We start from the raw sequence: 13923 nt of genomic DNA, 5'->3' as shown, positions 1-13923 counted from the left end.
GTAACAACAGAGTGACAAGTAATAGAGTGCCGGAGACCTGGTTTAACCAAGGTAACAATAGAGTGACAAGTAATAGAGTGCTGGAGACCTGGTCCAACCCAGGTAACAATAGAGTGACAAGTAATAGAGTGCTGGAGACCGGGTCTAACCCAGGTAACAATAGAGTGACAAGTAATAGAGTGCTGGAGACCTGGTCTAACTCAGGTAACATAGAGTGACAAGTAATAGAGTGCTGGAGACCTGGTTTAACCAAGGTAAGAATAGAGTGACAAGTCAAAGAATGCTGGGGACCTGGTCTGGAGACCGAGGCATTAGATTACATGTGATCATATGAAAAAGAGATGGAAATAATATCTTAGATGTAAGTTTGACAACTTTTAGACATATTTTTTATTTTGTTTATTACTTTGTATAATGTATTTAAAGATTTGCTTAAAAAGTCTTTATTTTGCTCTTTGACATGTTCGATGGGGACCCGTTGTCAAAGTGTTTGTCCCGAGAATTTTATTTTCAATAACATTGCGGGAAATAATTTTAAAAGTTATTGATAAAAATTTATAAATTGAAATTGAATACACATTTAAGACATTGTGAAATGTGATAGAGTTAAGAGAGTTAAGTGGCTGAAGAGACATGGGACATACTTGGGCTGTCAGCATGACTCAGACAGAGAAGCGTTTCCATGGCAGCAAGCTGAACATCCCGACACTTGTCAGTCTCCCCTAACCTCAGCAACACAGACACAGCATAGCCCACCGCTGGCAGGCTGTACGCAGAGAACAGGCAGCGGACCACGCTGGAACATACAAAGCCTGTTGTAACCTTTACCACTGATGGATTGATGTTGTATTTGTTGACGTTCATCAGCTGATGGAGACAGTGCCTCACGTAAGCAATTCCATGATGGACGAAGAGTTTCATTGAATTTGCTAACGTGTGTGACTATCTTCATCAGCTGATCAACGTTTACAAATACAACTTCAATCCTCATATTGACAGATACAAAATCAGAACAAAATAATCCATTTAAGCCCCAAGGTGTTATATTGTTAAAGGGAACTGTATGAACGCGGAGAGTTGCTTTTGCATTCCATTAACAGTTACCTCCCTAGGTTCATCAAAAAGTCATAAAATGGCAGCCGCAGCAAATGTCATTCACAAGTAGAAGTTGCAGCAAGTAAAGTTGGAATTGGGAAGATATTCAGACCCAGGTCATGATGAACATGGATTGATATGAACTGTGAACCTTGGGGAGGTGTTGGAGTAACATAAAGGCAAGATGAGTTGCTGATGACGGGGTTACTCCTTGAGGCGGCGCAGTTTGGATTTCCCAATGCAATACAGACCATGTGGAGCCAAGTGATTTCTCTTGGTGAGTAGAGCCTTCCTTGTTGTAATGGACGCTGCATTACACTGACCCAATCTAAACATGATCCGTCTTGCTTTAAAGCCCTATTTGAAGGTTTTTTTTGGACATTCAGAAATTCCCCCAAAGTAGTATTGCATATGTCCGGCGACATACTGACTTTCATCAGGAAATGAACATTGGCATGGGGGTGTTCATCATGCAAGGTCATCTGCTATGGTCTAGCGTGTCACTGTTTAAACGTATCACCTACCATGGTTAAACTGTCATACTTACCTCTGACCCGTGATGCTTGGATCGATGCTCATGATGTCAATCACTGAATTCTCTGGTTCAGAATCGACTATGTACAGAACGCTGCCATATAGCTGGTAAACAACAAACAAACAAACAAACTTACGTCTCATCAGCACTGTTGAGGAGGGTCCCCAGCACCTGGACCACACCCAGCTTCAGCTCATCAGAGGAGATCGCTGAAAGAACACATGGACCTGAGCCTGCGTTAACTGCATGTCTCACTTTGTCAACACGCCACTAGAATCTCATTCATGTCCAGTTAGGACTTCATTAGTAAGAGCAATGTGCAATACCATATTTTCTTGAGTATAGTGCATACTTTTTTCCAAAAAACACAGCTGTGTAGAAGGGGGTGCGCATTATACACGAATTAATGAGTTTTGATGTTTTTTCCCCCATAGAAAGACATAACCGTGAGCACGTAAAATCCTGTAAAGTTATATCATTTTGTGTGTCTTGACCGAATCACCGGTGGATTCCAAGAAATCATGTGTACAGCTGATTGCTGTGTCCGGCTTAGTTTACGAGATAATACACAAGGTAATCTTAATCCCTGGATATAAAACAATCCTTAGCAGAACAAAAAAACCAATTTAAACGCTAAATCAACATGCCTGGTGATTTTTTATCTCAAATTTCGAATTTGTACTGACCAAGTTTCTCATCACCCATTCGTTTGCCGGACTTCGCTAAAGGGGTACGGTGTAAATGTTTTTCTGCGCTTGGTATTCAAATTTTTTTTTTAATTCAAAATATTGAATCCGCTAGAGGGGCGTGTGCATTATACATGGGTGCGCACTATACTCAAGAAAATACGGTATGAAATGCAGGATAAGATATAAAAAAAAATAATTCATTGGATATTTAAAACAACAGGTTTGTAAATATGAAATATATTTTTGTGTTCTCTTAATACTCTGGATAGCAAGAAGTTTAAATGAAGTTTAGTTCTGTGATTTACAATTGTACAAAAGCTTGGTCTTCCTACATGAAGTGTTACCATGGTGACCACAAGCTACATCAGTATTTTACTCATCAGGGGACAAATTTAAAGAGGCCCTTTTCCAGGCTCATTGTACACAACTGTTTATACCAGCACTATTTTCTACAAGCCGTTGCCTGAGAGCCATTTTTTCTTTGGTATTGTACAAACCTCTGCCCTGTCCGTTGTCAGGGGCAACCAGCAGCGATGTGAAGCTGGTGAACATGTCCTGGAACATCTCCCAGCGAGTGACAGCTGTGTGTGAGAGGACGTGCCCCACACAGGCACACGCAGCCGTGAGGACGTCCTCCTTCCTGAAACACGAACACATACATGGGTGTTAGCAGCAACACATACATGGGTGTTAGCAGCAACACATACATGGTGTTAGCAGCAAGACATACATGGGTGTTAGCAGCAACACATACATGGGTGTCAGCAGCAACACATACATGGTGTTAGCAGCAACACATACATGGTGTTAGCAGCAACACATACATGGGTGTTAGCAACAACACATACATGGTGTTAGTAGCAACACATACATGGTGTAAGTAGCAACACATACATCTGTGTTAGCAGCAACACATAAATGGTGTTAGCAGCAACACACACATCGGTGTTAGCAGCAACACATACATGGTGTTAGCAGCAACACATACATGGGTGTTAGCAGCAACACATACATGGGTGTTAGCAGCAACACATACATGGTGTTAGCAGCAACATATACATGGTGTTAGCAGCAACACATACATGGGTGTTAGCAGCAACACATACATGGGTGTTAGCAGCAACACATACATGGTGTTAGCAGCAACATATACATGGTGTTAGCAGCAACACATACATGGGTGTCAGCAGCAACACATACATGGGTGTTAGCAGCAACACATACATCGGTGTTAGTAGCAACAGGTCCAAGTGTGTTAGCAGCAACACATACATGGTGTTAACAGCAACACATACATGGTGTTAGCAGCAACATATACATGGTGTTAGCAGCAACACATACATGGGTGTTAGCAGCAACACATACATGGGTGTCAGCAGCAACACATACATGGTGTTAGCAGCAACACATACATGGTGTTAGCAGCAACATATACATGGTGTTAGCAGCAACACATACATGGTGTTAGCAGCAACACATACATGGGTGTTAGCAGCAACACATACATGGTGTTAGCAGCAACACATACATGGGTGTTAGCAGCAACACATACATCTGTGTTAGCAGCAACACATACATGGGTGTTAGCAGCAACACATACATGGTGTTAGCAGCAACATATACATGGTGGTAGCAGCAACACATACATGGGTGTTAGCAGCAACACATACATGGTGTTAGCAGCAACACATACATGGGTGTTAGCAGCAACACATACATGGGTGTTAGCAGCAACACATACATGGGTGTTAGCAGCAACACATACATCTGTGTTAGCAGCAACACATACATGGGTGTTAGCAGCAACACATACATGGGTGTTAGCAGCAACACATACATGGTGTTAGCAGCAAAATATACATGGGTGTTAGCAGCAACACATACATGGTGTTAGCAGCAACACATACATCGGTGTTAGCAGCAACACATACATCGGTGTTAGCAGCAACACATACATGGGTGTTAACAGCAACACATACATGGTGTTAGCAGCAACACATACATGGTGTTAGCAGCAACACATACATCGGTGTTAGCAGCAACACATACATGGGTGTTAGCAGCAACACATACATCGGTGTTAGTAGCAACACATACATGGTGTTAGCAGCAACACATACATGGTGTTAGCAGCAACACATACATGGTGTTAGTAGCAACACATACATGGTGTTAGCAGCAACACATACATGGTGTTAGCAGCAACACATACATGGTGTTAGCAGCAACACATACATGGGTGTTAGCAGCAACACATACATCGGTGTTAGCAGCAACAGGCCCAAGTGTGTTAGCAGCAACACATACATGGTCTTAGCAGCAACACATTCATGGGTGTTAGCAGCAACACATACATCGGTTTTAGCAGCAACACATACATCGGTGTTAGCAGCAACACATACATGGTGTTAGCAGCAACACATACATGATGTTAGCAGCAACACATACATGGTGTTAGCAGCAACACATACATGGTTTTAGCAGCAACACATACATGGTGTTAGCAGCAACACATACATGGGTGTTAGCAGCAACACATACATGGGTGTTAGCAGCAACACATACATGGTGTTAGCAGCAACACATACATGGGTGTTAGCAGCAACACATACATCGGTTTTAGCAGCAACACATACATCGGTGTTAGCAGCAACACATACATGGTGTTAGCAGCAACACATACATGATGTTAGCAGCAACACATACATGGGTGTTAGCAGCAACACATACATGGTGTTAGCAGCAACACATACATGGTGTTAGCAGCAACACATACATGGGTGTTAGCAGCAACACATACATGGGTGTTAGCAGCAACACATACATGGTGTTAGCAGCAACACATACATGGGTGTTAGCAGCAACACATACATGGTGTTAGCAGCAACACATACATGGGTGTTAGTAGCAACACATACATGGTGTTAGCAGCAACACATACATGGGTGTTAACAGCAACACATACATGGTGTTAGCAGCAACACATACATGGGTGTTAGCAGCAACACATACATCGGTGTTAGCAGCAACACATACATGGGTGTTAGCAGCAACACATACATCGGTGTTAGTAGCAACACATACATGGGTGTTAGCAGCAACACATACATGGTTTTAGCAGCAACACATACATGGTGTTAGTAGCAACACATACATGGTGTTAGTAGCAACACATACATGGTGTTAGCAGCAACACATACATGGTGTTAGCAGCAACACATACATGGTGTTAGCAGCAACACATACATGGGTGTTAGCAGCAACAGGCCCAAGTGTGTTAGCAGCAACACATACATGGTGTTAACAGCAACACATACATGGTGTTAGTAGCAACACATACATCTGTGTTAGCAGCAACACATACATGGTGTTAGCAGCAACACATACATGGTGTTAGCAGCAACACATACATGGGTGTTAGCAGCAACACATACATGGGTGTTAGCAGCAACACATACATGGTGTTAGCAGCAACACATTCATGGGTGTTAGCAGCAACACATACATCGGTTTTAGCAGCAACACATACATCGGTGTTAGCAGCAACACATACATGGTGTTAGCAGCAACACATACATGATGTTAGCAGCAACACATACATGGGTGTTAGCAGCAACACATACATGGTGTTAGCAGCAACACATACATGGTGTTAACAGCAACACATACATGGTGTTAGCAGCAACATATACATGGTGTTAGCAGCAACACATACATGGGTGTTAGCAGCAACACATACATGGGTGTCAGCAGCAACACATACATGGTGTTAGCAGCAACACATACATGGTGTTAGCAGCAACATATACATGGTGTTAGCAGCAACACATACATGGTGTTAGCAGCAACACATACATGGGTGTTAGCAGCAACACATACATGGTGTTAGCAGCAACACATACATGGGTGTTAGCAGCAACACATACATCTGTGTTAGCAGCAACACATACATGGGTGTTAGCAGCAACACATACATGGTGTTAGCAGCAACATATACATGGTGGTAGCAGCAACACATACATGGGTGTTAGCAGCAACACATACATGGTGTTAGCAGCAACACATACATGGGTGTTAGCAGCAACACATACATGGGTGTTAGCAGCAACATATACATGGTGTTAGCAGCAACACATACATGGTGTTAGCAGAAACATATACATGGGTGTTAGCAGCAACACATACATGGTGTTAGCAGCAACACATACATCGGTGTTAGCAGCAACACATACATCGGTGTTAGCAGCAACACATACATGGGTGTTAACAGCAACACATACATGGTGTTAGCAGCAACACATACATGGTGTTAGCAGCAACACATACATCGGTGTTAGCAGCAACACATACATGGGTGTTAGCAGCAACACATACATCGGTGTTAGTAGCAACACATACATGGTGTTAGCAGCAACACATACATGGTGTTAGCAGCAACACATACATGGTGTTAGTAGCAACACATACATGGTGTTAGCAGCAACACATACATGGTGTTAGCAGCAACACATACATGGTGTTAGCAGCAACACATACATGGGTGTTAGCAGCAACACATACATCGGTGTTAGCAGCAACAGGCCCAAGTGTGTTAGCAGCAACACATACATGGTTTTAGCAGCAACACATTCATGGGTGTTAGCAGCAACATATACATCGGTTTTAGCAGCAACACATACATCGGTGTTAGCAGCAACACATACATGGTGTTAGCAGCAACACATACATGATGTTAGCAGCAACACATACATGGTGTTAGCAGCAACACATACATGGTGTTAGCAGCAACACATACATGGTGTTAGCAGCAACACATACATGGGTGTTAGCAGCAACACATACATGGTGTTAGCAGCAACACATACATGGGTGTTAGTAGCAACACATACATGGTGTTAGCAGCAACACATACATGGGTGTTAACAGCAACACATACATGGTGTTAGCAGCAACACATACATGGGTGTTAGCAGCAACACATACATCGGTGTTAGCAGCAACACATACATGGGTGTTAGCAGCAACACATACATCGGTGTTAGTAGCAACACATACATGGTGTTAGCAGCAACACATACATGGTGTTAGCAGCAACACATACATGGTGTTAGTAGCAACACATACATGGTGTTAGCAGCAACACATACATGGTGTTAGCAGCAACACATACATGGTGTTAGCAGCAACACATACATGGGTGTTAGCAGCAACACATACATCGGTGTTAGCAGCAACAGGCCCAAGTGTGTTAGCAGCAACACATACATGGTGTTAACAGCAACACATACATGGTGTTAGTAGCAACACATACATCTGTGTTAGCAGCAACACATACATGGTGTTAGCAGCAACACATACATGGTGTTAGCAGCAACACATACATGGGTGTTAGCAGCAACACATACATGGGTGTTAGCAGCAACACATACATGGGTGTTAGCAGCAACATATACATGGTGTTAGCAGCAACACATACATGGTGTTAGCAGAAACATATACATGGGTGTTAGCAGCAACACATACATGGTGTTAGCAGCAACACATACATGGTGTTAGCAGCAACACATACATGGGTGTTAGCAGCAACACATACATCTGTGTTAGCAGCAACACATACATGGGTGTTAGCAGCAACACATACATGGTGTTAGCAGCAACATATACATGGTGTTAGCAGCAACACATACATGGTGTTAGCAGCAACACATACATCTGTGTTAGCAGCAACACATACATGGGTGTTAGCAGCAACACATACATGGGTGTTAGCAGCAACATATACATGGTGTTAGCAGCAACACATACATGGTGTTAGCAGAAACATATACATGGGTGTTAGCAGCAACACATACATGGTGTTAGCAGCAACACATACATCGGTGTTAGCAGCAACACATACATCGGTGTTAGCAGCAACACATACATGGGTGTTAACAGCAACACATACATGGTGTTAGCAGCAACACATACATGGTGTTAGCAGCAACACATACATCGGTGTTAGCAGCAACACATACATGGGTGTTAGCAGCAACACATACATCGGTGTTAGTAGCAACACATACATGGTGTTAGCAGCAACACATACATGGTGTTAGTAGCAACACATACATGGTGTTAGCAGCAACACATACATGGTGTTAGCAGCAACACATACATGGTGTTAGCAGCAACACATACATGGGTGTTAGCAGCAACACATACATCGGTGTTAGCAGCAACAGGCCCAAGTGTGTTAGCAGCAACACATACATGGTTTTAGCAGCAACACATTCATGGGTGTTAGCAGCAACATATACATCGGTTTTAGCAGCAACACATACATCGGTGTTAGCAGCAACACATACATGGTGTTAGCAGCAACACATACATGATGTTAGCAGCAACACATACATGGTGTTAGCAGCAACACATACATGGTGTTAGCAGCAACACATACATGGTGTTAGCAGCAACACATACATGGGTGTTAGCAGCAACACATACATGGTGTTAGCAGCAACACATACATGGGTGTTAGTAGCAACACATACATGGTGTTAGCAGCAACACATACATGGGTGTTAACAGCAACACATACATGGTGTTAGCAGCAACACATACATGGGTGTTAGCAGCAACACATACATCGGTGTTAGCAGCAACACATACATGGGTGTTAGCAGCAACACATACATCGGTGTTAGTAGCAACACATACATGGTGTTAGCAGCAACACATACATGGTGTTAGCAGCAACACATACATGGTGTTAGTAGCAACACATACATGGTGTTAGCAGCAACACATACATGGTGTTAGCAGCAACACATACATGGTGTTAGCAGCAACACATACATGGGTGTTAGCAGCAACACATACATCGGTGTTAGCAGCAACAGGCCCAAGTGTGTTAGCAGCAACACATACATGGTGTTAACAGCAACACATACATGGTGTTAGTAGCAACACATACATCTGTGTTAGCAGCAACACATACATGGTGTTAGCAGCAACACATACATGGTGTTAGCAGCAACACATACATGGGTGTTAGCAGCAACACATACATGGGTGTTAGCAGCAACACATACATGGTGTTAGCAGCAACACATACATGGGTGTTAGCAGCAACACATACATCGGTTTTAGCAGCAACACATACATCGGTGTTAGCAGCAACACATACATGGGTGTTAACAGCAACACATACATGGTGTTAGCAGCAACACATACATGGTGTTAGCAGCAACACATACATCGGTGTTAGCAGCAACACATACATGGGTGTTAGCAGCAACACATACATCGGTGTTAGTAGCAACACATACATGGTGTTAGCAGCAACACATACATGGTGTTAGCAGCAACACATACATGGTGTTAGTAGCAACACATACATGGTGTTAGCAGCAACACATACATGGTGTTAGCAGCAACACATACATGGTGTTAGCAGCAACACATACATGGGTGTTAGCAGCAACACATACATCGGTGTTAGCAGCAACAGGCCCAAGTGTGTTAGCAGCAACACATACATGGTTTTAGCAGCAACACATTCATGGGTGTTAGCAGCAACATATACATCGGTTTTAGCAGCAACACATACATCGGTGTTAGCAGCAACACATACATGGTGTTAGCAGCAACACATACATGATGTTAGCAGCAACACATACATGGTGTTAGCAGCAACACATACATGGTGTTAGCAGCAACACATACATGGTGTTAGCAGCAACACATACATGGGTGTTAGCAGCAACACATACATGGTGTTAGCAGCAACACATACATGGGTGTTAGTAGCAACACATACATGGTGTTAGCAGCAACACATACATGGGTGTTAACAGCAACACATACATGGTGTTAGCAGCAACACATACATGGGTGTTAGCAGCAACACATACATCGGTGTTAGCAGCAACACATACATGGGTGTTAGCAGCAACACATACATCGGTGTTAGTAGCAACACATACATGGTGTTAGCAGCAACACATACATGGTGTTAGCAGCAACACATACATGGTGTTAGTAGCAACACATACATGGTGTTAGCAGCAACACATACATGGTGTTAGCAGCAACACATACATGGTGTTAGCAGCAACACATACACTACTGCCTAGAAGTTCATTCCCCTTACACGCATGGGCAACGCGTTACGCAACCAGTGTGCATCGGGTTGGTCACGCGTGTGATACCCGTGTGCAACGCGTTGCACACGGGTGTGCACCCCGTCCGCCACTCGTGTGCAACGCGTGACACACTCATTAGAGGGGGAACAAACTTTTGACCAAAGGAGGACCCGTCTTAAGCTGAACCTGGAGGTGGTAACAAGGAGAGAAAATTTTGTTATCCTGACGAAAAATGATAATGCACATGTATTTCCTAATGTCTCCTTTCTTTATGTGATTTTGTGGGAATAACATGAATACTGTTGTGATCAAATAGATGTGTTTTGTTTTTATACGACCATTGCTTCTAAATCCGATGGTGTTAAGAGAATACATGGTCCTGGAACATGTTATTGCAATTGAAATGCTTTTATTGTGATTTGACATTAACCGTCTGTAGTACGACTTTCAGTGATAATATGTATGAGGTTTGGCGGCGCATTGTTTTTATTGGACCCTAATTACTTTATGATGACTTGGACTCTTTATCACAGCTCCATAGCCGTGAGGCTGGAAAAGAGCAGCATGTAATTAATGAGGGTGGGTTATATCATTGAGGATACACTTGAGGGAGAGAATACTAATTACCGTACTACAGGAAGAGACCTGTAGACGTAAGCGCGGGGTTGTGTTTTAGCTGGCCGTTCGATAATGGCCGCCAGGAGAAGTGAGCTTTGACTGCGTCATCTAAAATAAATAATAAGATACAGCAGTGTTATTTTCACGGTCTGTTGAATAAACTCCCAGTGCAACGGTCAATGTATCTTCTACTTGATCCTTGATACATCATTTTGGCGTTCACAATATATAGTATTTCAACGTACAAAAGAGCACTGATCTAAAGCAATTCCGCGGGAGTAGTTGTTACCTGTGCATTACTGTATTTTCTCAGTGAGTACCCGGATGATATAGCAGAAATCTAGACTTGTTCGCGACCTGTGCTCGCCATTCGTAAGTGCATTTTTATTGAAAGTAGAAGGACATATGGTCACACTGATCAACAAAAATGAAATACAGTTTTTGAAATGTAGGTATATTTGTGGGGAGCATCGGTAATGGTGATGCAGTTTTGATAAGTCACTTGTTTGGTAATTGTGCGATCTTCGTGTACACTATTTTGACTTGCAACACAAAGTAAATATTTCATCTGCACATTGCTTATTTTACCGTGTGTATATGTTTACATTCAAAATGTAAACAGACTTCACTAAGGAAATGTATTAAACGCCTAAATATTCAGTTTATTTTACAAATTAACTGAAAAATATGTCCATCTTTATTAATATGATAACGAATTCCAAATATTTGTTTATGTTTAATATCATCACCAAGTACAGTTCTGTATTGTTTGGCTTCTTTTCTTAGCATAATTAATATATTGTGATGTGTTTAAGCTCTTTTGGTCGTCTTTATCATTTTTAGTCAGTCGGTTAAATAAATGAATGGATTATTCAGTCAATTTGTAAAATGACTGAAATATTTAGATATTTAATAAATTGCCTGAGTGAATCATATTTTACACATTGACTGTAACATATACACGCTTACAAAAGAAAATACTTGTGAAAACAACGTCTATCGCGCATCGAAAATCTTCCCAACCAAACGGAAAGGAACAAGAATGATTCTGTTCAAAGTTGCAGCGAATGAATGAAAACAAAATGCAAATATCATTATTACAACCTACCAAAGTTATAATGTATCCGGGAAGATCAACATAAAGGAACAATATCCATTGCGTCTGCAGCTGTACAAAAATACTTATTCGATGTCAAATGTCTATGTGAGAATCAAATACTTTAATAATAATTATTTGGAAACAATATTTGGAATATATATGAAATATATTAAAATATTTAAATATATCGTTTTAAAACGTTATTTAAATGTATCGAATATTATAACCCGTGTCTGTTTCTTAACTGATCACTTAGTTTGTTTCAATTGTTTCACATAGGTGCCAAGTTAGCTGAGAAAGCCCACGTAACAACTATTTTTATAATGTCCACGGTTCTTAAAAACATACATTGAGTTAGATAACAATGAACAACCAGTCAGTGTATTATCGGTTACCCTTTGAACAAAGTATGTTGTTTTTACATCTGTACTTCACGCCATGATATGAGTGTATTCCCTAGGTTTAGTAACCCTACCTTCACATGTAAACACTTACTTTTGACATATGCACTGTGCAAGATAACAGTAATTAATCAATCAACGTATTTCCTGTTGATCCTTTGATGTCTGGGAATGATCAGTTGATTTACAAAAAAAAGTAAATCAACTGATCATACATCTCTTGCTGGGCTGCCACGTGCATAATTCACATTCCACCTCACTTCAAACCTGGATTTAGATTAAATAATTACCCCAGGTACAAGAAAGACCAAATTTGAACCTTTATCCGGTAATCTGAGTGGTGCTACAACTGAGTATACATAATATAAAATCATTAACTGAGCAGCGTGTGAATTACGACAAATACAGAAGTGTAGGGTTATACCAGAAAATGTGGATGACAACAAGGGAGTAGTAATTGTATCATCCACGCAATCCGAAATCCGCAAATGCTTTCACTCAGGGATACTTTTTTTATTATCAAACTGTAACAATCAGGGGTATTTCCAAATAACGACATCTGATGAGCTTTCGCCGTTATTTGTCTGTTTGTTTAGGCTGAAGAAATTAATTACCATGCGCCCTTTGTTGAAATCTTCATAGATCACGGGTAACCAATCAGTTTTCAAAAATGCATAAGTTTATTTAGCTGTCCTTGCAGACTGGTAGCCCAGTCTCTTGTCACGCTCGGTTGCGTTAACGAGCAAATTGACTCACGGCAGCTAGTAAGCCCAAGCGGAAATCCAAAGGTCGTATTACCTGAAGAATCAACCTTCATTTGCGAAATATCTACTGCTCTTAAAATCAATATTTCTCCCAATACTAAAATTCAGAACTTTCTAACCAAGGATTACCAGTTGAAACTGGTCGATGGCTGAACATTCCCAGGGAAGACAGCCAGTGTCCACTCTGTGATTCTATCGCTGTGGGAGATGAATTGCATTATTCATTCCGATGTGAAGCTTTACACCAACGGCGATATGAACTCTTAGATAAGCAATATCTTAAGTTTCCAAACATTTAAGAAAATTATGACCACTAACAGTGTAAGAAATCTAAAAGGCCTATCTAAATTCCTTAACAATGTGTACAATACAATTGGTAAATTGTATTAGTATCCACGTATCCTATTTTTATTATTTTTGTTAAATTGTACATAATAAAAATTGTAGAATCTAAGAATAAATGAGTTTGAGTTTGAGTTCGACACCCGAGAAGAAGCCAGAGATTAGTGCTCCTTTTTGAATAGTTTACAATCATGTGTTTTAGGGTTAGCTGTGTTGGCTTAAACGTATTTTTATTTCAAAAGAAATCTGGATCG

The 13923-nt window shown here is 41.2% G+C and overlaps 1 protein-coding gene across 1 annotated transcript in view; it reads right to left on the bottom strand.

Annotated features, from left to right (window-relative positions):
- Positions 1-13923, bottom strand: part of LOC139471404 (TELO2-interacting protein 1 homolog) — a 125562-nt gene that overhangs the window by 85304 nt on the left and 26335 nt on the right. Inside the window, exons 3-5 of the mRNA XM_071253770.1 lie at positions 2817-2959; positions 1767-1839; positions 645-796 (exon numbers count right to left, since the gene is read on the bottom strand). Coding sequence (XP_071109871.1) covers positions 645-796; positions 1767-1839; positions 2817-2959 — 368 coding nt within the window. The remainder of the gene's footprint in view (positions 1-644; positions 797-1766; positions 1840-2816; positions 2960-13923) is intronic.

The sequence above is a fragment of the Haliotis cracherodii genome, unplaced genomic scaffold (genome assembly GCF_022045235.1).
Source record: "Haliotis cracherodii isolate W230 unplaced genomic scaffold, xgHalCrac1.p SCAF_22, whole genome shotgun sequence".
Taxonomy (NCBI): Eukaryota; Metazoa; Mollusca; class Gastropoda; order Lepetellida; family Haliotidae; genus Haliotis; species Haliotis cracherodii.
The sequence above is the reverse complement of the archived record's forward strand: the minus strand, read 5'-3'. Positions and strand labels throughout refer to the sequence as shown.